The sequence below is a fragment of the Natator depressus genome, chromosome 1, assembly GCF_965152275.1.
Source record: "Natator depressus isolate rNatDep1 chromosome 1, rNatDep2.hap1, whole genome shotgun sequence".
NCBI lineage: Eukaryota > Metazoa > Chordata > Testudines > Cheloniidae > Natator > Natator depressus.
In genome coordinates, this window is record NC_134234.1 from 12544179 (window position 1) to 12568054 (window position 23876).

At 50.6% G+C, this 23876-nt stretch overlaps 1 protein-coding gene across 2 annotated transcripts in view; it reads right to left on the minus strand.

The window, feature by feature from the left end:
* PLEKHB1 (pleckstrin homology domain containing B1) overlaps positions 1-23628 on the minus strand; it is a 37334-nt gene extending 13706 nt beyond the window's left edge. The window contains exons 1-5 of one of the 2 annotated variants that reach the window (XM_074954872.1): positions 23536-23628; positions 22005-22064; positions 19550-19702; positions 11319-11421; positions 8051-8090 (exon numbers count right to left, since the gene is read on the minus strand). In XM_074954872.1, coding sequence (XP_074810973.1) covers positions 8051-8090; positions 11319-11421; positions 19550-19702; positions 22005-22041 — 333 coding nt within the window. In that variant the 5' untranslated portion in view covers positions 22042-22064; positions 23536-23628. Of the gene's footprint in view, positions 1-8050; positions 8091-11318; positions 11422-19549; positions 19703-22004; positions 22065-23470 lie in introns of both variants that reach the window. The other variant, XM_074954862.1, reaches the window with a different exon arrangement.
* Between the last annotated feature and the right edge of the window lie 248 nt (positions 23629-23876).

Sequence of the window (23876 nt, forward strand, 5' to 3'; positions counted from 1 at the left end):
CACCCAGCAGGACAGGGCCTAATTAGCAGCTCCTCTGCTGAAGAGGCAGCTTCAAAGTGGGCCTTTGCTCAGTGCTGATGCAAAGAGGTCAGGCCAGGGAGAGAAGTCAGAGCATGGCAAGGCAATTAAAATCTCTTGCGTCCCTCTCGTGTGCACAAGCTGGGAAGGCTGGGGCCCAAGGCCCATCGACACCAGGCCTGGTTTTGGCAGAAATCCAGGTGTGTGTTTGAAGCAGGGAGGGCCAGCAATGTGGAGGCAGGCTTTTGATCTTTACAAGGTCTGTGTGAAATGAGAGCCTGCCTTTACCCTCAACCTTCTAGTCTTTGCTCCTGTGTGTGACGGGAGACTGCACGGCGCAGTGAGGACGTTGCACTTCAGGAGCGAAGCCCATCCATGTGTCACAGCCCAGGCCAGAGAGCGGCAGGAGCAGATGACCTTGTGCGGAGACAGAGGTCATTTAATCCAAGAACAAACCCAGAGAAGAATCACCCCACCCCACCCCACCCCCACCCACCCACTTACTTGTCTTTCCCCGAGTTCCAGGAAGACAAAGGAAATAACCCGTTTCCCTTTCCCCATGCAGCACCATGCCCCTGGATGCCTGACCATGAGAGAGCCGGGGATGGGATGGGACGGAGCAACAGGACAACACCCTTCCGCCCTCAAGCTCCAAGACGCGCAGCATAAATCAATACACTGATCAGCCTCACACAGCCCACACTGGCTTTTGTGCACCAGTCACCTGTGTTTTAATCTCCTTCTCCCATTCATCTCGCTCAATACACAATTAGATTGAGTGTGCTGGGGGGTTCAGGATGGGAACTCTGAGCACAATCCGGGGGGTGGGGGGGGAGAGGCAACCAAAGGTTATCTGCCTCACATTCTTATTCACTTTGATGCACGCTCTCCTTCAATTCAATTGATGCTCTCCTTTAATTCATCTCTGTCAGCCCAGGTTTGAGACACTCCTGCTCTCTGAGTCTCCAATGTAAGCGTCACAGCATTAGATCATTTCCTAGTGGTACAAGTAGAAGACTAAAGGGGAAGGACGGGTCCAAGCACTTGTCTGGGAGACCAGGGTTCAATTCCCTGATCTGCCATAGGGAATCTTGGGCAAGTCTCTCTGTGCCTCAGTTCCCCATCTGTACAATGGGGATAACAGCCCTGCCCCACCTCCCAGGGTGTAGCAAGGATGCACACATGGTCTGCATCACCAGTTCAGAGCGCACGTGGCTAGGACAGGCAGAAGACTCGGACTCCTGGGTTTTCCCCCCAGCACTGTCACTGACTTGCTGTGTGGCCTTGAGCAGGTCACTTAACCCTCTCTGTGCCTCTTCTGTAAAATGGGGATGATACTGACATCCACCTGGCTGCAAGATCCTCAGCTGAGAGGTGTTGCAGGCTTGTAACTTAGAGCTGCCTTCCAACAGTGCAGAAAGCTCTGCCTTCTCCTAGCCACAGCACTTGGCTGCTTCCTCCCTGTGTCCCTTTGCCTTCGCTTCCACTGTGTGACTGAACATAGGAAAACTCATTATCTGCTGCAAACATAGCTTCAGGCCCCTCTCCAAAAAAGCCCTGCTAGGGTCAGCCATTGATCCCCAGCATGCGCCAGCTCAGCAGCGAACGTCTCTTTCTTCCCAGCCCAGCTGCCAGGAGACTTCTGCTTCCTTGCCGCTGGATTCCCCACATTAAAGATGCTAACAGCTCCTTCCTCGTCAGGGCTGGCTCATTTTGTTCCGGAGTGAACTGGAGACAATGGGAACTAGCTTCTTCTAACAGCTCTCAAATTCGCTGTCATCCCACGTGTTAACCTGCAGCCCCTGCCTCCACCAGGCAGAGAAGGAGAAGACTGGAAGAGGAAGAGTCACAGCCATGGGGAAACACAGCTCCACTGCCCCTCCAAAACACCTCCCCGCCCCCAACCAAGGGCTAGTGGGGCAAGACACAACAAGGATCGACCAGGTCTACAGTAGTTATTATTACTAGGTAAGGAAATGAAAGGAGCAACCAAGACAAAAGTATTCTCCATTATACCGCGGGGGAAACCAAGGCATGGTTGGGTTCAGTTGTTGGCAGAGCCAGGACTTGAGAATCATGAGCCATGTGCTCTCTCTCTTGCTATGACCAGCATGTACCACTAAGGAGCAGAACTGCAGTCTCCTGCCCCCTCGTACCCTGTTCTAACCACTAAACCATGGCAGTCCAGGGAGCCCCGGGTTCTAGTGCACCTTCCAGTCCCTTGCTTTATGCAGGAGACCATGGACAACCTATGAAGGGACCTCAGCCCTCCCATCTCACTCTTCTACTCCAGTCACATGGACCACCTGCAGCGTCCATTCAGGGGGCTCCGACTGATGATGACAGAGTTTCATGTTGATGAGACGCTACAAGGACTCGGCAAACAGAACAAGTGAACCCGCACATGCGTGGTCAGACCAAGGCAAGAACTGCAAACACAGTTACATGTGGGACAGACAAGACAGTCCATGACCATTGCAGGCTGATGCATCCTTGCTTCGCGCTGCTCACATAAGTTGTAAATGCGCCTCGCTTCTAAGTGGTTAACAGTGACGTGACAAATCGGCTGCCACTTTGTTCTGGTGAGGGCTGTGGCACGTCAGTGACACGTGCTTGTAAGCACCTGAGGGGCTAGAACCAGGGACCATGAAGGTGCTGGGCCACTGTCGCGGATGCCTCTGCATCGCCACCGGGTGCTCAAGCTAGGTTTCCGTTGGGGAGCCCTGTGAAGCTAGGCACTGCAGGAAGTACCACCCAGTGGAGACTGAGTGGCGCCCTCCTCCCCAACCCACTGATTGGCCCATGCCAGTCTATAAACCCGGAAGCCATCACAGGGAGCTGTTTGAGCAATGATGCAGATTGCCTGCTTGCTTCTTCTCCAGACCTTGCCTTACTGTGACTCCAGCTCCTGACCCCGGTTCATCCCTGACTCCGCTATTTACCTCCTGCCTGCAACTTGGTGCCTGCCCCTGACTTCCTGCTATCCTGACCTGGATCATTCTCGACTCCGCCACAGGTCTCCTGATCACAACTTGGTCCCTGATTAGCACACGCTGGCCACCCATGGCCCAGCTCTGACACGTGCTTTCGAATTTGACTTCAGTGTGTCTTTATAGCGTTTCTACCAGCCACCATAAAGAACAGGTGCCTCTCTTTAGCTGACCACAGAGGGTTAGGGTAGCCTTGAATTGGCCGCATGAATGAGATGCTAAGACTAATGCAGCTGAGCTTTAAAGAGCATGCTTTGAAAGCAAGACATCCGGTGACAATTAAGGATTTTCATATTGGGAATCTTGTCCCACCATCTGACCCTGCAGAACACACCTAAGACAGCGCCTATGGAATGGACAGGTTTCCTAACACAGCAGCCATACGTTGTCCATGTCTCACAACCCTACAGAAGCACTGTCAGCATGACTGCCCGACAGATATTTCGATTAGTGCTAATTTCATCACCCCTATCGTTCCGTAGGTGGTGCGACAGCATTGCAAATGCAGTGCAGGTCTTGGCTATACGATGGGTGGCCTCATCAGCAACTGTGGTATGCTGGGGCTGCGTATGCTCTAGGTAGCCAAACTTCACCACAGGCTTGGGATTGGTCTTAAACAGGGTAGAGGTGCGTCCCCCGGCACACATTGGCTTCGCTCTTCTGTCCTCTTTAGGCTGATTGTTTAGGCTCCGTTTTACCACAGTATCGATCTGTCTATATCATAAAGCAACTGTCACACAACATGTCCAGGGGTCTCCAGGATCCCCCATTGATGCACTGCAGACTCCCACTAACAATATTCACCACATACATAGCATAGCATTTTACACCTTCCACATGCTTCACAGACATTAATTCATTCCCAGAGGGAGCTGTCATCACCCCCATTTTACAGGAGGGGAAGCTGAACTACAGAGAGGAGAAAGGACTTGCCCAAGGCCACAGAACAAGTGAGTAGCAGAGGCGGAATTAGATCTCGCGAGTTCCTCCTTAAGTCTTTGCAGGATCGAGTCATAAGCATATTGGGTGAAATCTTGGCCCTATTGACTTCACCCAGGCTGCCTATTGCTCATGGTTCTGTTATCCCCTAGGAGCCAAAGGCTCATTCCCTTTTCATTCAGTCAAAATTCTCATTGAAAGGACCATGGGATTTGGCCTAAGGTATTTAGCAATTTTCTTAATATCAGATTTTGTTATTTTCCTGGGGATAGAAGATAGGCTAATTGCCAGGATCGTGCTTGGTTCCTCTTGGAAGAGTTGCTTTTGCCAATTCCCTGTGGCTTTCAAAAAAACAAAACAACCCAACAGCGGTCTGATAAATTTGTTAGCAGTTCCCTTAACACTGCATCTCCTCTGGACTCACTCATTCGTATAAATTCACATTTCCCAAGGATTCCTTTAGCTATTGATCTTTTTCAAAAAGAATTTGTACAATAGCAGAAAGCAAGAAGAACCCTTGAGACTCTTCTGTGCTCCAAGAAACATGTCTATGGAGCAGCAACAGGAGGCAGGGCTCCCAGGCTCCAGCCATTGTGTTTTGAAGGACATCTCCAATTTATTCTCCAGCACAACGAAGAGGATCCTCCCATTTCCCTTCTTTGTGATAAATCCAGTTAACAAGTTCATTTGAAGAGGTCAATTCAAAAAGTTATTGCTAATTCCACCCCCAATTAGCAGCCTTTCCTCACCGGAGAATCTTGGCTTTATGAATGGCTGTCAGACCAGCAGTGTGATAGCATTTACGCTCTCCCTATGCTCTTAGCAGCACTATTCTCCCCCAGCATCACTTGGCAATGTTATTTGCCAGTGGCACTCGACTCTGTGGGTTCAGACAATACAAACAAGAGAAGACTGGAGCCACCAAGCTTAAAACAAAAACCCTTCTCTTCATAGAGCTCCCCGAGACTTATCAACCAAAGAGACGCTACTTTTGCCTTCCAATTTCTCTATCCTGCTGGTGAGGGAGGAAGTGGGGGCTCTATCAGCCTTCTCAAGATGCACCCTTCCTCCAGGATTTGATCCACTAAACGAATGTCCTAATGTGTTTCTCTAGCCATCTCCAGAAACTCTTTGCCAGAATACGAACATCTGTGAAGGGGCGGGGGGGGGGGGGGTGTTTTTAAAAGACATTTCTAAGCCAGCCAAAAAGCCCAAGTGTAGATACAGTTATATCAGCATGAATGCTTTACAACTTATTTTGCTCGTGGAACCAGTATAAGCCTTTGTTGCCAGTATAAGCTGTGTCTACACTAGGAAGGTTTTCCAGTACAACAATAGCACCTACACTTTAAGTGTAGGTAAGGCCTTAGACTTTTGTTGGACCAGCAGTAGCTACTGTGTGATGGACTATTTTCTTCAATGGTAGAGTCCTCATGAAACTGGAGTGCAATTAGGGTTCCTTTCACTATAATTTTCCCAATGGAAAATCCTGCCACACTGAGCATGAAATAAGCCAGTCTTCTGTTTCTTTGTTCCATGCACACACACACAAAAATAAACATTTTGTGCAATGTTATGGTGGACAAACTAAGCAAATCAGACAATACAACCTTAGTCATAATAATATCTAGCTCTTATATAGTACTTTTCATCATAGATCTCAAAGCACTTTACAAAGGAGGTCAGCATTATCCCCATTTTACAGATGGGAAAACTAAGGCACAGAGCAGTGGAGTGACTTGCCCAGCATCACCCAGCAGGCCAGTGACAGAGCTGGGAACAGAACCCAGATTTCCTGAGTCCAAGTACAGTGCTCTCCCCACTTGGCCCCACTGCTTCTCTTTATGGTGAGATGCTCCACCTTAACTGCCCAATTGCACACGTTTTTAAAATAAGGTCTCTCTGGACATCCTTTTCTTTTATAAATCAATAATGCAAAATGCCAACTTGCACTTCACATACAGCTTCACACTGAGCCCGATTCTCCTCTCACTTACACCAGTTTTACATCACCGGCTTCAGTGGATTAGCTCCTGCATACCACTGGTGTGAGATCAGTCAGGTTCACAGTCTACGTGCTGTACATACCACATGGAGTGGCATGGACTCTGCCACCTAACCTGTCTCATGACCACTGAGCAGAGCAGAAATATTGTGGCGGGACTTTGTAGGACTTCTGACTTGACTTTTATACAATACTCCACCAACAAACAAAGGAAATGAGCAAGGTAAATGCTCATAGGGTTTACTAGCGTAGTGGGCATCCCAGCATGGGGGGTGGGGGAGGTGAGGGAAGGATGTCTGATCAATCCAGAGGGAGATGGGCTGAGGCAAGGAGCAGTGGGGACAGGAAAAGATGCATTACCCTGCATCCACTATCTGCCCCAAACCCCCACTGCAAAATATTTGCTCCAATGTCTGTAAGCAAGGCAGCGAGCAGATCCTTGAAAGCCACCCTGCAGCTCTTAAGGAAATCAGCTGCAGGAGAAGCTTAGGCGCACAGCTTCTCATCCCTGCTCCCACGCCCACAGGAACTACCACGACAGCACACGTCTCCCAGCCCCACGTAAGCAACCAATAGGCTCCCGCAACCATCCCGAGCAGCAAGTAGGGGGTGTAGCAGTATTTGAGATGAGAAACAAGCACAGGAGCATCACCACCACCACAACACAGAGACAGTCAAGGGTTGGACAGAGCAAATGGTGGGAAGGCGACACCTGTGTCTGGCCATGCCCCAAGGAGACACATGGGAACAGCCGTCCACCAGTCCACCACAAGGTGGCTCCAACAAAGAGTCCAACGATCCAACAAAAAACACTGGATTAGAACACAGTTTAGCCAATCCCCTCTTCCCTGACATATCCCCTGCTCCCCTCCAGCGTACACCCCCATGATCCTAATTCCTGTCCCTGAACAGGCATCGTTTGTCTCATAGCGCCCTTAGTTTATCCAATGCCCCTTTAGTCCATATTACCCCCCCCCGGCCCATTTGGATGAAGGGGCTCCTGCTCTATCTTTACAGTGCTAGGAGCAAAGCCATCCGAGGCGAGGCCTGGGATGAAGTGCACTCTGTCCCTGGACAGAACAATTCTCCTATTATCTGTAGGGTCCAGCAGCAGCCCTCACTCTGGTACAGGCTCCTCTTTGTTGGGCTGCTGGCATAGGCCTGGCTCGGTTGCTCCGTCGTGGGTAGAAACAAAAGAATCTTAGATATTCAAGATGGAGGAGGCCTGCTGGGTTAGCAAGTCCATCCCACAGCTGGGGCAGGGCTTCTCCCTACGGTATGTTTCCTCGGGCTTTTGTCCAGCTTATTATTTTCAGCCCAATCCTCCTGGTTATAAAACTGTGCATTACACTAAATAACCACTTACATCCATAAAACTAATCCCTTTAGGCAGCTGCAGACTGATGTCCCTAGTCATTGCCTCGCGAAACTCAAGAGGTAGTGTGGTCTAGTGGACACAGCACTGCCCTGGCAGTCAGAAGAGACCTGGGTTCTTGTCCAGTGACCTTGGATAAGTTGCTTCCCCTCCCTGTGACTCACTTCCCCCTCCCATCCTTTGTCTGCCTTGCCTGTTTAGGTAATGAGCTCCTTGGAGCAGGGATTGCCTCTTACTATGTGTCTGCTCAGCACCTAGCATAATGAGGCTCCAATCTCAGCTGGGGCAAATCATTGGTAATGATAGTGAGCAAAATTTATTAAGAAGGTCCTGATTCAAGGACCAATGAAGTCAGCTGAAAGACTCCTCACTGCCTTCAAGGGGCTTTGGATCAAGACCTTAACCTCAGCTCATAAATCAACCCCTCGTGAACTCGAATCCTCTCTGTTGCTCTTCTCTGAACACCATCCAGTTTGTCTGTATCTCTTTAGTACGGAGGTGCCCAAAAGGGAATGCAGTTCTCCAGGTATGGTCATGCCTCTTCCCACACTCTGGGACGAGATGCCTCTGTGCACGTAGCCTCCCCCGCCACACTCCTCCACTGACTGACTCTATGGGATGGGGGAAGGGGAAGGTGGATAGGGGAGGGGAGATGGAAGAAGACAGCTCATAATTTGCAGCCTGTAATAAGAGCCCTATGAAATGGAAGAAGGAAAGGCTCACCGGGGTGTTTTTCGCCTCCAGCACTGCCATCTTCCAGGCGCTGTAAACAAAATGGGACAACAATATGTGAGCAAATAGGTGCCTGGAGCAATTTTAAAACCACATCAAGGCAAAGCTCTTCCTTGGTTAATCTCTCAACGCTGCTCTACTCTCAGGGAGCTCAGCAAACAGCACAGCGCCTAGGCCAGCGATTCTCAAATGCAGCCACCATGGTCGCATGTGACCACCACGGGCTTTTCTTGTGGCCACAGCCTCCTGGGCAGTGATTGGGGGGCAAAACAGCCGCCCCTCCCCTTCCCTGTTGCTCTTGGATGTGCCACCTTAATGTTGGTTGCTGGGGCTGCCAGCAGGAGTTGGACCCTGCCCCCCTCTGGAGACACCTGGGACACAACACGGGAGGAGAAGGCAGCCTGTGAATTCCCCACCTTCCCAGGGATGGTGGGGTTTGGGCTTCAGCCCTGGGATGGCAGGGTGACAGGCTCTGGCCATGGGGCTTCAGGCTATGGCCCCGGAGCTTCAAGCTCCTTCCTGGGGTCCCATCCCCCAAGCTTCAGGCTCTGGCTCCCTGCTGCCTCCCCCACCCCTCATTGCTCCTGGTCCCTATTGCCTCTCCATCCACCTCCCCATTCAGGGCTTAATTTGTCCCCAGGCTTGCTGAGGCTGAGTAAGTCTGCTGCGAAAAGTGATACTTGTATGTTTGTTAATATCACTTTTCACAGCAGCAGACTTACTAGCTAGCAATAAATAAATTACAATGATTTTGATGTGCATATTTATTTGTTTTTCCCAAAGTTAATTATTTTAGGAAAAATTGTCAGAGCGGCCACCAGCAAGAATTGGTGGCCACACTCTGAAGCCACCAAAAAATTTGTTGTGAGAACCCCTGGACTAGGCCTTTCCTTTCACAAAGGGCCAGGAACCTTTCACATGCCCCTGAAATGAACCAGGAACTGGGAGGAGAACCTGTGCCCCTGGGAATCTCCTTAGATCGAGATAGTTCTGGTTAGTTAGCCGAGGAGGTGGCTGTTGGGATTGGAGAGGTTTCAATTTGGCCCCACTTCTCCTTTAAAGTGACATTACGGAATTTCCATATTTATTATCCATTGGTGACTGCCAATCTTAACGCCATCAGTTTCCAAGCCAGGCCTTTTTACCCGACAGTCTCACAAACTGCTCAGAGCTGAAAACTCAGCTGGGTTCTTTATGCCTCAAACATCATCATCTGCAATTAATATTCTGCAGCTGGAACCAGGCTGACACAAGAGAGGCAAAACAGAACCCAGCTCGCTCTCCCAAAGCTGCATCCCTCAGCAGGGCTAAAAGGAGCGAAGACAGGTGTACGCTAATGAGACCAGCAGATAAAAGTTAAAGGCAGACAGGAAGCAGAGCTGTTGAGTAAGAAGGTGCCACTTTTACTTAGCCACTTCTCTGACCCTATATCCTCACAGAGGCTAATCTCAAAGTCTAATCTCAGCTGTGTATCACGGGGCTTCTCCCTAGCTACATAGTGGAATTAGATACAGTACTGACCCCTAGACTGCATGCAGAAATAACTACAGGACAGTTCACTATTCCATCATCAGAATCTGGACTGGTTCTTAGGGCTCCTGCACTGGGATCTGCGCTCACTTTAATCCCAGGTATGTAACTCAGAGGGGAAAAATATGTCCCTAATTACTGAAAAACACTATGATACAGAAGATCTTATGTTTCTATGGAGTAGGTGAATAACTACAGTGCCAAGTTTGGGTTTTTTTCTTGTCTTGGGAGCCCGATAAATCAAATTCCTTACGGCTACTTAAATTGATTAAAGTAATTAATAGCCACCACATCTATCCATGGTACTTATCTGGTCCTCGTTACTATAGTATTTGAGACCCTGACAACCCAGAACGTATATATCCTCACCACACCCTTGTGGGGTAGGGCGGCGCTATTATCCCTTGCGTACAGATTGGGAACCAAAGAACAATGACTTGTCCAGGATCACGTATCAGCCTGTGGTAGAGCAGGAAACTCCCAAGTCCCCATTTAGCACTATAACCACTGGACAATCCTTCCTCTGCCCAAACACAATGGAATTTGGTCTTATTCAATGCCACCTTAACCCTAGACAGCCTGGAGAAAGTAAGAGCAACATTCCTTTGATGGGTTCACAGTCAGGAAGCCACCCGGCTTGCTGGAAGTTGTCACAGTGCATGACCCCAGTTTAGCTGGGTGTGCATGTGTGCCGGGGACTTTAATGCTGTTTGACAGCCCCACTAATCTTTAATTCCCTGTTAGCTCATTCCCTGGGGCAGCACCATAGCCAGTGGTGCAGCTGAGTCATGTGATCACAGCAGGTCTCTGTTCTGGTGTCTAGCCTCTGATTATGCTCTTTAAAGTTATGTAAATCACTTCCCATTTCACCTGGGAAGAGGAGGGGGGAAATGCAGACACAACGGGCCAGACACACACCTGGTGTAAATCATTTGAAGTCAGTTGGGTTGCTTGCACCAGAGATGAATTTGGCCCCCGTGTGTTTTATATTGACTATCAGTGACACAAGAAGCACTCGGATCCTATGTGAGAGGCATCAATATAAGAACCCAGATAGCCTGATACAGATGTGGCCCAAGAGTGAATCCAATGGTGCACTCCTCACTGTAATTCAAGGCCAGCAATCACCCTTAACTTGAACGTTTTACACTCTGGGGAGGTAAGTTTTGATTATTATTGTAAAAGGTGCTGGATTGAGGCCGGGGTGCCGGAACAGGCCGGGGGGGTCAGGGTCCATGGGGGGGCCATGCCCCCCCTTTTATTTTTTCAATCTCTGTACAAGATTGGGAGTTGCTGAGTGCTGCAAAAAGCAGCAAGAAATACCCCTGGTGAATGTAAGCGAGTGCTGCTTACTATGATTAATAATAACGATAAGAACAACAGTAAAAATACTACTGTGTGGAGAGTGGGTGGGGTGCTTAGCAAACAGTCCCTTAACAATGTTGCCAACCCGATGCTGGAACATGCTCCTTTCACCATGTTTGTGTTGTACAGGAGCAGGTTCCACGGACGCTGCGGGACTCGTCCCCCAGACGGCGAATGGAAACACACCGTGGCTCCCAGGAGGGGGTGTCTCTTGCAACAGTCCAGTGACGTTTATGCCTCTAGCAGGTTTCTGGTCACTGGCCACGAACAAGCATTAAAGTGCAGCAGAGACAGGCCTGGTATAAAACGGGGGCATCCTCGCCATCCTACCGCTGTTCGTGCGGCACCTCCGGGAGTTACTTACACCGCGTCGTCCTCACTCTCTGCACACAGGGTCACTTTGGAGCCATCTCGCAGCACAATCGTCATCAGGCAATCTCGGCTCTTCCCTTCCGGGGGCTGCACATCTGGAAGCCAAAGCACGTCAGAGGAGTCAGGGCAGGGGTGCAGCTAGCAAACCTAGTATGTGCGCGAGCGCACACTCGCTCGCACACGCACACGCACACACACACACACACCCAGACAGCACCTCCTTCTCCTCAGGATCCGGGCACTCCAAGTCCCTAGTTCCAGCCCCACGAAAGGGCCTCCCCCAGCCACATCCCCACGACATGGCCAAGCCCCCCTGAACTATAACCTTACTGACCTTGGGGTGCCACTCAAGAGCCGTATGCTCAGGGGTTCATTGCCACTCCACGGTGGGCAAGCCTCACTCCCCCCTTTATTCAGGTGGGCATGGGTCTGTCCTGGAGAAGGGAGTGCTCACCCACCCCTCGGGGCGCGTGGGGCCCTTTCTGGTATCTGAGGGTACGATTTAGTTACGGAGATGAGGGAAGTCAGGGATTCCTCTGGGACTTTGGCTTCGACGGTCAGTGGTGGAGCCGGGGCTGTGCATCCCTGACCCACGACTTAGGCCTGAACCGGGGCTGTGTACCCCACCCCCATCGCAGCTATGGCAGGAACCAGAGCTGTGCGAACCTTTTCCCCCTGTGGCTTTGGATGGGGCTGGAGTCGGGGCAGTGCGCCATCCCCTTCACCCCCCCCAGCTTCAGCTGGGGCTGTGCGCCACCCCTCCCCTGGGGCTTCAGCTGGGGCTGGAGGCAGGCTGTGCACCCCTCCTGTCCCCTGTGGCTTCAGCCCCCCGCCGTCCCCTGTGCTGCGGCAAGAAGATGTCCTGCAAAAAGATGCGACCGCCCCTCCGGTTCTGCAGCTTCATGAGTTTTTCAGCATGCTCACGCTCCTCGTGGGCTGCACACCCCCTCCCCATGGCTTCGGCAGGGTCTGGAGCCGGGGCTGTGCCCCCTGTGGCAGTGGGGCTGGGACTGTCAGTCCTCCCCATGGAGATTCCAACAGCCCCTCTCTCCCCCCATTATTTTTAGTAAAAGGTCAGAGCTCCCATGAATTTTTGTCTATTGCCCGTGACCGTAGCGTGACTTACTAAAAATAACCGTGACAAAATCTTAACCTGACTGATACCAGACCAGCAGAGCCACGATGGGACTGGCAGCAAGCCCCGTCCCCATGCCTTTGCCGGGCAGAGGCTGCTAGAGCAACAGGCTTCAGAGATAACAGGTCACAGGGATGACTGAGGCAATTTGCCCCTCTCAGATCTATTGACTGAAGCTCTCCACAGACTCAGGCAGATGTCACCTCATCACTTACACACAGGTCTTGTTTTCAGTGTTTTCTTTGCAACCATGGGAGCTACGAACAGAACCACTCTCATTTTAAAGGTGCACAGAGATTCTAACCACGTCATCCGGGGAGGTCAGGAGCCTGGGGCCTAGGCATGTCCATACAGCGCCCCTACGTCTTCATCCAGCCCTGCCATCATCTCCCCCCAGTGCAGCCCTGCCATCTCATGCCTGGCGAGGGTGGAGCCAGCGATGCAGCAGGAAACATCTAGCCACGGGTCAGCAGTCTAAGAGAGCCTGCCAGTAATGGCATGACAATCGCAGACCCTAGCAGTTAGGCTAATATGACAGGATGGACACCTAACCCAGAAAGAAACCCAGCCCTTCGGGTCAGAGCCAGTCAGCTAGCCCTTCCCAGCCCACTCATTAATAAACAAACAAACAAACAATGACTTTCACTCATTGATCTGAAAACACTTTATGCATCAGGGTCAGTATCATAATCCTCATTTTACAGATGGGGAAACTGAGGCACGGAGCAGGGAAGTGACTTGCCCAAAGTCACTAAGCAGGCGAGTGGCAGAGCTGGGACTAGAACCCAGCTCTCCCGAGTTCCAGCTCAGTTTCCTGGCCATGCAGCCTCCCAGCAAACAACACAGCAGATGCAATTCATTGTCCCTCACAGGCTGCCAAAGAGCCCTCTGGGGAAATGAGGCTGGCGGTTCTAGTCCAGAATCTGGTGGGCAGGACAGACTGTAGCGTGAGTGTAATGGGGGCAAGACTCACTCCTGCGGCGCCTCTTGTCTGTCGTCCTGGGAATTACCTCTTTTGACCTGGAGCGCCCTCTGCCTGTCGGTGCCTTGCTGCCGCTGGCCCCCCTGGACCCCAGTGCCCCTTTATCTGGGGGTTCTGCCCCAGCAGTATCCCCACCAGTCTCTGGGTCTCCCCTCCCCAGGGATCCCCCAAACCCCTTAATCCTACCTTGCCTCAGCCTATGGGCTACTGCCAGTCACCATCTAGCCCCCTTTCACTGGGGCCAACTGCAGTCTGTATAAGCCAGTCATCATAGGCAAGAGGGGTAGGACCTACTGCCTCTATCCAGCCCCGGGCTGCCCCTTTGGCACTCCCAAACCTGTTTAGGCCCTGCAGCCTCGGGGTTTTCCAGGCAGGAGCTCTCTTGCCTTCCCCCAGCACTGCCCCACCTCAGGTTCCTGTTTAGCTCCCAGGCAGCCAGGTCCTTCCCTTTCTGCAGTCAGAGAGAGACAGTCTGCTCCTGGCCCACTGCTCTCTTATAAGGGCCAGCTGGGCCTGATTGAGCTGGCCACAGCTGCAGCTGCTCCCTTAAGCAGCCTGGGCTTTTCTCCCAGCCCCTAGCCCCCTCCCAGGGCTGGCTTTAACCCTGTCAGGGCTGGAGCGGGTGACCACCCTGCCACAGTGAGCCACTCACACGACTTCTGTCCTCTCCAGCAGAGAGAAGCCAGAGGCTGTCAGATCAGGGCTGAGCCATATCAGTAGGGGGCACATGGGGGAAGCTCAGGCTGCCGTCTTTGGGGCTATCAAGCTGGCACCTGGGCACGTCCCAGCACTTGTTTCCGTGGGCTCAGGTACTGCCCAGATAGCACGGGACCAGAACCGCTGCAGCGCTCCCACACCCAGGATGGGCCTGAACTATCCCATCTCCCCGGGTCAGTGGTTCTCAACCTATTTACCATTGAGGGCTGCATCCAGTACTACCTGTATGGCCCTGAGGATGTAACATGGGCCGCAGCTGTGTGCTGATTGGGCCGCAAGAGGCCCACGGGCCGCAGGTTGAGAACCACCTTCCTGGCAGTTCTGCCTAAGGGGCCCCTCCCTCAGGATGAGAGTGAACATTACCTGGCTTCACTTGGCACAACCACTAGGGGAGCTTCCCTTTGCCTCCCCTTGCCCTCCAGAGAGGCCCTGGGAACCGGGGAGACCTGCCAACCAGGGAAACACCACCACAGACAGGGGCATCCTCTGCGTGTGCATGCTGCTCTCCAACCCTGACTCCAGAGCCCCGGTAGCACAGCTACTCTGGGGGTGAGCAGGCAGATTGGGAAGCTCCAAGTGACAGCGGCCGCTCCCAAGAACAAAGGATAACAACAGCACTACGAGGAGGCGTTCTGCTGCCGAGGGAGGAGCAGCTCCTTGTGCTGGTGGTCAGGCGCAGAGTGCTGGTCTCAGAGCATCATCTCTGGTCCGGAGGGGACTGCTCGGAGTGGAGTAACCCAACAGGAGAGAAGGAGTATCCGATGAAGTGAGCTGTAGCTCACGAAAGCTTATGCTCAAATAAATTGGTTAGTCTCTAAGGTGCCACAAGTACTCCTTTTCTTTTTGCGAATACAGACTAACACGGCTGAAACCAACAGGAGAGAGTTCCTCCTGCATATTGACGTGAAGCTGTACTTCCCCATGAGGTCGGCTGCAATCTGCTGCCCAGCAGACTAACGCTGCTGGGACTCCCGATTGCCACAGACGAGCCTACCCCAGCCCAGGAGGGATGGAAGCCGCTCGGCCACGTGATCTTCTCCTCGGAAGGCAAAGAGCAAACAAAAAGAGTGAGGAAGAGCGTTAATGCGAAGTCAGATGGGCTGGTGACGGCAGGGCAGGGCACTGCTGCAGGAGGAAGCTTGCAACAACGCAGCAAGGTCTGTCACACTTTGCTGGAGATAGTGACCCTCGTTTGCTCCTTTATTTATACTCTGCCCTAGGGTTAAGTCAGGTTTACGGCTGGCTGCCAGCTCTGGAGAGTGAGTCCTCTAGTTACATGCAGCTGCCTTCCAATAGTCCCTGCACATGCCTTCTCCTTGAGCTGGAGGGACCAGTGACAACTGAGGCACAGGCTAAGTGACTTGCCAGAGAAGTCTGGGCTGGGAACAGAACCCTGCTCACCAGAGTTCCCAGTCCAGTGCCTTAACCACCCTTCCCCCTCTATAACAGGTTAGACCAGGGAACAGGCAAGAGCTGGGAATGGGTAGAGACCCAGCCCAGTTTGGGTGTCACTGTCATACCAGTGATAATCTCTTGAATGAGGGAGTGGTTCCGCAGCCTATCCAGTCCTTCCTTGCTGAAGGAAGAGCAAAGCAGCCCTGCGATGTGGATACCTGCCCACTAAGCGCGTCAACTCCAGTTTACATTGGCTAGCAAAAAGCTGTCACTCGCTAACAGCCTGGGACAGGTTTGAACCAGGAAACGAGAGTCGCAAGGCTTTCTGTCATACCCTACATCATACCAGTTCCCTGAGCCATTCCTAAGGGAGTCTGATGTTACACTGTTTACAGTTACAGCCCCCTTGAAATACAGCACTGTTTTGAAGGAAGCAACCCCAGGACACAGTTTGCCTTTCTGTAGCCTCTTTCATTTCAGGGTCTCAAAGCAAACTTGCATACTTCAATGAATTAAATCTCACCACCCCTGTGTGAGGCAGAGACACATCATCATCACGTTGTTACAGATGGGGAAGCAAGACACGAGAGAAAGTGACTTGCCCAAGGTCACGTAGGAAGCCTGTGGCCGAGCCAAGACTAAAACCCAGACACCTAGCCATCCTCCTAGTTCGTCATCATCAAGGCAAATTCCAAAGGGATGTGGCCTCCTTGCTGAGCAAGCACTACCCGGATTGATCTCTTGCTGGGTCCTTAAAACGATCTGGCTGGATGTTTGGCCTGTGTCTGTCATTGGCAATCTTATCGCACCGCTGAAGCTGTTGGCCCACATGATCGCTGACTACATAGTGGCATTCCTTGGGAAATGCGCTTCGCAATTCATTGGTCTTCCTGCTGGTTGCATGCCCACAACGGGAGTTGAACGCAAGCAAGTGATGAACTAATTGGGCTCCAGGGACGCTGAGGCCCAGTCCCCTGCTCTAGCCACTGGAGGATGAATGGCAAAGAAGCCAGCAACAATCCCAGATAAAGCATAAAGACAGAGCATGGTTCAGGCAAACAGCAGCACAAAGGAGAGACTTGCAGAAGGTTAGTTTGTTGTGCCCCTTCTCCTCAGGTTTATGGTGTATGGAATGTAGGTGCGGCTGGGGACAATACTGCACAGGTAAGAAGGGGCAGCCATCTTAGCTCCAGGGCTCCTTGAGAACACCATGAGCCCTGGCAGGTACAGCCATGAACCCAGAGGAGGAGACAAACATCACCAACTGTGGCTGTCTATCATATCCAATGACAACGTCAGACTCACAGCAACACCTGTGTTCTCTTGTGGCCGTATAGTCCAATCTCCGAGGAGCAAGGTTGTGAACAAATGTCACGCAGGAATACATCGTCTCCCACTGATGACTTGGCGTGACCAAAAACAAGTAGTTTGAATAACCCAAGCACTTAAAAACAAGGAACTGAACAGTTAAGGAGACATCGCTAATCCTACACTGTCCTATATAATATAAACAAACAATTTTTTTAAAAAAAGCATTTAATCACAACACAATAACCTTAACTTTGACCTGTGGAATGTTGGAAAATTTTGTTTTAAGTTGTTTACGGGGGCTTTTTTTACTTTATTTTTGCTATCTTTAATACTTCAAAATCAATTTTTAAATAAAGGATTATTGTTAATTGGGCAATATAGATTAATACTTTAGCAACCAGCAATTTTTGGATAAACTGTTTATTCCTGCCATTTCTTGCTGTGTTTGTAGTTTATTGGGAAAAGTGTATAACGCTCATTTAGAATAATATTGGTGGACATGTTGATGATGTGTATTTTTGGAATTTTGTAAATCTATCAGTTTATGGCTTGAACTGATTGCTTGAATGAAAGCTTCTGGAATTTCCCAAGGTTTTTTGGTTGGCTTTTATATAGCTTGCATTTTTCGTAGCGTATAGGTAAGCAAAGACACCATATTTTAAGTTTTATATAAAAGAGAGAGATGGATTACAATAGATTTTCTTCAAATGGAGCCAATGCAGGAGTTTAAGTAGATTGAACTGTGGAAATTGGAAGGGCAACAGCAAACCATTATGAGTAAAGGGGAGATGAGAAATTAGGGGTGGAAGTGGGAGTAAAAATTTCCACTTTTTGGTGACCTGTTATCCAAACCTGGTTTGATACATTTTCTTCAGACTTGGCAGAAACCTCAGACTAAATCTGGCAATTTTCAGGCCAAACTGATTTGTCAAGCCAAAAAGTGATATGAGATCTAAAACACAGCTTTACAATGGAATCTATCAACAACCTGACCTATGGAAAGGAAAAACTCTTGCCGCTCCATAATCAAGCACTCTGAGATCCTCAGAGAGAGGGCTCTATAGAAATGCAGTGTTGTTATTGCGATTAGAAGCACAAGAAAGGAGCTTTGTGCCATAGGAGTTTCCTTTGTTCCAACTGCCTGAGGGATAATACAACTTGCCGACTCAATACAGTACCATGTATTGAGTCATCAGAACAACAACAAAATGCAAACCAAGGAAGAGAGAGACTCTCCCTCTTCACCCAAAAGAAAAACGGGCTCACATCTTGTGTAGAGTATATTCCACTGCCCTGGGCTTGTGTATTCATTATGTAGTACTCAGACATATATTCAGACACATTCTCGGATTCACGTAGCGTCTATTATAATCAAGAGTTCAGGTTCCAAATAAGTCCTCATCAACAACAGAAGGAACAGGTCACTCACAAGCTCAACACCTCACTTCAAGCAATAAGCAGCATCTCACTTAGTCACCGAGGTAACAAGCATGCCAGCCCTCACTCCAACTGCCTAATCACTGGTGTTCTCTATATTCCCTCAAGAAACGGTCTTGTCTTGGGAGACATGTGAAAACTGGAGTTTTGGAGAAGAGACCGTTGCTTTCTCTGTGGATTGTGGGAACAAGATGAAAATGAATTTCAGGGAACCAAGGTTCAGAACATTGGCTTGGGTTTGCCTGGACTCTGCCATCTCTGAAATGGCGGAAGTTTGACATGTGAGGTGCTTTTGAAGTTACATCTACATAGGACTGCGAAGTTGTATCTTTTGGTCATTATTAGGGGACTTTTCTCCCTTTCCCAGAAGGGGCCCGGACAAGCCAGTCTTGCCCACATTGAATACCTTCACCTCATGGAGTGGGCAGCAGATTGGAAAGCTCATGCATGATTAGCCCCAAAGGAAGGCAGAGGTTCCAGAGATGAGGGACGTGTTTGGGTAATGGAGGCGGCACACAGCCGTCCTGTTCAGGACACTTTGGTTTAGAAGCCCACAACGAGCTCTGCTCCTCTGGAGATGGGACAGCAGGCGACGCATACCAGACATGGCGAGCAGAAGTCACTCATCGCCAGCTAAACAAACCTGCAGAGCACCCCTATGGATCACCTTGCAGCCAGAGCACACGGCGCAGTCGTGGAGGTCACAACTGGGACAGGGGCACGGTGAGCCGAAAGAGCGAGGACGGAACCCCAGAACTGACGCATGAAACAGTGAGTTTATTTTTATTACAGCATCCCTTTAAATCAAGCAAGTCCAACAAGGCCACAACACTGAGTGTGAACATGAAAGGCAGCACAGTCCAGCGGGTAGAGCGTTGAACTGAGAGTCAGAGCTGGGTGTGAATCCCGGTTCTGCCACTGACTCAGTGTGACCTTGCCAAGGAACGTCTGTGCCTCAGTTTCCCCATTTGTACAGTGGAAGACAAGGATACTTGCCTCTTTTTGTAAAGGGCAGTGTAATCGATGGATAAATGAAGCAGTAGTATTATTTACCAAAGAGCACCAGAATGCTCAGCTCCATACTAGACAGAGTAACTAGCCTAGCAGCACACTACAAAGACAGACAGCATGCACAAACCAGACACTGGGAGCCCCAGGGGACAGTTCTCCCAACATCTTAGACACGGCAGAAGCAAGGGCGTAGAAAGCGCGAGGTGCAACGGGACCCCCAGAGGTATTCGCTCACCTCTGCATTCGCGGCCAGTCTTTATGTCCCGGCAGTTGAATTTGATGTGGATCCTGCCCTCCAGGTCACGCTGAGTCTCATCCTGGTAATATACAAGGCCACCATCTAGCCACAGGACAAACCAGTTCCTTTTCCAGCGTCGCAAAATGGAACCTGCAATAGCAAGGAGGAAGGGGGTGAGGGCAAAATCCAGACAGACGTCAGCCATCCAGATAGTAGTACATTCCTCCTGCAGGGCTGCTGATAGGGCAAAGCATCCAACCTCTTGTTCTCACCACCTCTGAGCGCTACACACTCCTCGTTGAAACAAGGAGAGCTTTGCTGACTTCAGCTTCCAGCCACTGGATCTCACTCTGCCTTTGGTTGCTAAATTAAAAAGCCCTTTTAGTTTGTGGTATTCTTCTCCCCCATGTAGGTTTTAACACATGAAAGGCTTGTCTTACTGGAGACAGACCAGACACCCAGTTTGAGTTGCTGAGTGGGGAGCACAGGTCTTGCTTTAAAGCAGAAAATAACAGCCCAAAGCAAAGACCAGTCTGATAAACAGAAACATACAGACAGCCGTGAGGTGTGCTGCGTGGCGAAAGTATGCTCAGGATCTTAGATTGTCTCACACCTGAGCCCTTTGGAGGCAAGGGGCAGCGTCGCAGTAGCAGAGCAGGGATAGTGCTTCTCAGGGTATGTCTACACTGGAGCTGGAGGTGTCATTTCCAGCTTGAGGAGACATACCTGTGCTAGATTTGATCAAGCTAGCGTGCTAAAAATGGCAGCGTAGCTGTGGGAGGGGCTAGCGGTCCTAAGTGCGTAACAGCAGACCTCGGACAGGATTACGATCGGGTTGGCCATCCCGCTGCTCACTCTCTGTAGCTATGCTTTTATTTCTAGCGCGCTCAGAGCTAGCACACGTACATCTCCTTGCGCTGGAAAGTACCTGGCCAGCTCCAAGTGTAGACCCACCCGCAAAGTCACAACTCTGTCCTTGCTTCCCCCGGCTACAGGGGCGAAATAAGATGCCCCAGCCCTTTTGATGGCACAACTCACTGCCCCCTTCATTCTGGCTCAGCTCTGCTGGCATGGCATCATGGGGGGGCGGAGTTTTGGCTTTTTACTTCCTCCCATCTGAGGAGGAGAGTAGCAGCTGTGTTGCTCTGGCCCCTATGTAGGATCTGGAGCTGTAGAGTAGACAGCTTGCACAGGGAGTAAGCAGGCTCCTTATACCTTCTGTATATAGTCAGGTTCATTACTGAGCCCTTTTGTCTTTCTTCCTCATGTCTGATTTACTGCAAGCTCTTTGGGGCACGGCCCTGTTCATTATTGTTTCTCCATGTAAAGCCCCTAGAGTATTTGGGGGCACTCGGGGTCTGATTCTCCTCTGCCTTGCCCTTGTGTAGTGGTTGACACCTGGGAAAAGTGAAGGGAAGGTGATGCCAGAACAGAATGGTGGTGTTTCACACCCAGCGGTAAGCGGCTGCACAAAGCATAGAGCAGTGGAGAATCCGGCCCAATATAGTTCAAATAGGGAAGGCCAAAAAGTTTTAATCAGGGCCCCCAACGAGAGCTTTACAAATAAAGCCGGCCCCAAAGGAGAAATCACAGCAAATTGGTCACATACTCAGCTCTCAGATACCACGCTGCTGGGAGGGATAGAAAAACCTACTCTGGGGCCAGACTGTTAACCCTTGACTCACCTGGGTGATGAATTACTCGCCTGAGTAGTCTCACTGACTTACTTGGCTGAAGTATTCCTCACCAAGTGCGAATAAGAAGACAAAATCTGGCCCACAGATTGTTACAATGAAAGTAAGGTCAACAAAGCCAATAGCTGGTGCTTGTGACAGCCTTGTGCTGTTGCAGTCATTCCCAGGCCCAGAGCAACTAGAATTGGAGTGACAGGAGCACAATGGCACGCCAGGTATAGCCTTCACATCATTACCAGGGCACGGCTATTCAGGAAGCATAGCACAGTACTGGAAGTCACGTGTCCTGGGTTTTCTCAAACAGAAAGACAGCCTAGATTTGTAAGGCCAGATGGGGCCATCTAGCCTGACTCTTACCTAATACAGACCAGTTACACTCAGTAATTCTTACACTTAGCCCAGTAACTTGTTATTGAACTAAAGCATATACTTTAGTAGATCTCTATCATCAGAGACGGGATTGTCTGCTATCAGGTTCTTACACACTTTAGGGCAACTCCAAGAGCCCAGTCCTCAAGGCAAACACACTATCTTGCAGCCAGTGGGTTAACATGAAATGTTTAAGTGCTCAGGACCCAGGCTGTGCATGTAATAAGCACATCAGCCAGCTACCCAGAGCATGTGAAGAAAAAAGTTGTCCCCAAATACCCGCAACAACGAGGACCCAGCCAGGAGAAGCCAGCCCAGTGCACCCCTCCCCTCCCAAATAAAGAGAGATCTTTTTGGCATGACACAGCTAAATTACAGACTGAACTTACTCTGTCTCCAAAGCCAGCCGCTCTTCATCAGCGCCATTGCTTTAAAAGGCCTTTCCAAACCTATCAAGGCAGGAACATCAAAGGCACGGAGTTAAAATAAACAACCACAGTGGGGTCTGTCATTGCCATCCAAATAACGCAGCAGCTTTCCCGGAAGCTACTGTCTTAACTACTGGGTTTCCCACATGCAGGCTTCCCCTAGCAACTGTGAAAATAAAGTATTTTGGGTTCTAAATTTAAGAGCTAATCTGGGTCAAATAGATGCAGTATTTAATTATCTGTGTGATATGAATTGAGGAGGGAAAAAAACTCCATTACCTTTCTTTACACCATTAATCATATTGGGATTTAGGGATTAGCAGCTCTCCTGTATATGTAAGTGGAGAAATCCAGAACATACCTGCAATCACAGGCAATAACTCCCAAAGGCTTTGGTAACTTTCCACAGTGACTGATTGGCAAAAAGCAAACAAGTGTTGCAAATGGATGAAAATTAGCTCTTACTAGAGTTTAAAAAGCCCATTAGTGCATAAAAATCATAGAAGTGTAGGACTGGAAGGAGGCCTTGAGAGGTCATCTAGTCCAGTCCCTTCACTCATGGCAGGATTACGTAATAACTAACCCACCCATTCCTGACAAAAAGAAAAGGAGGATATGTGGCACCTTAGAGACTAACGAATTTATTTGAGCATAAGCTCATCCGATGAAGCGAGCTGTAGCTCACGAAAGCTTATGCTCAAATAAATTTGTTAGTCTCTAAGGTGCCACAAGTCCTCCTTTTCTTTTTGCGGACACAGACTAACACGGCTGCTACTCTGAAACCTCTCCTGACAGGTGTTTGTCTAACCTGTTCTTAAAAACCTCCAATGACAGAGATTCCACAACCTCCTCAGGCAATTTGTTCAAGTGCTTACCTACCCTGACCAAGGCAACAGCCAAACGGGGGGGGGGGTGGGTAAAAGACAGGAATACACCCTCTTCTTTTAAGTCAAGAGTAGCAAGGCACAATATCTTTTCAGTCCTTTTTGGGGGGTAAATAAGAGATGTTACTAACTTACATCAGTATGTATGTATGTATGTATGTACTTACATACAGCCTGAGAGCCAATCTATGACCAGTAGTGTCACATATTTCAGTGTTTATGGACGAATACGCAGCATTCATAACCGACCCACCAGCTGTATTATGCAGCCACACAATACAGCGACGCACATCTCTAAGCCACACCCCTGGACAGCGCCTGGCTGTTGCCTGCCTCCCCTCCAGACTCATCACCTGTTTACTGTCCTCGGGTGGAAACAGCTCAGGCATCCCGCTTATTTGCAAATTTCACTGGACACTCGTGCTGCCACCGTGGAAATTCACGGGCAGGCGGCAACTCCTGCGCACAGTCCGCCTGCCCACCCCTCGCCCCCACCGGCCGCCTGTTGCCAAACGCATCCCGCGCCAGCCCGGGCAAACTTACAGCCAGGACGGCAACATGGTGCGCACACCCTGCCCCCGCAGCCCCCAGCTCTGCGCATCCTTTACCTGGGACTGTGCAGGCCCCCGCCTCTGTGACGCGCGTGGCCAGCCGGGCGCCCCCCGCGAGCCAGCACCGCGCCCACAGCCGCGGCCCGAGCGCGGCTCGCGCCGCACGCTGGGAGTTGTATTTTGCAGCCGGCGGCCTGCCTGGGCAGGGTAAGCCAGGGCGGAACGACAGCCCCCAGGATGCAACGGGGCCGCTTGCTTCGCCGGCTGGATGTGCCCGGCGCAGGTCAGGCAGAAGGGGAGGCAGGTGCCCCGGCTCGGGCTGCCTGAAGCGGGGCTTGCTTTCGTTGCCCCCTCCTCCGCAAGCTCCGGCTGGGTGGCGTGCAGAGGAACTGGCGCAG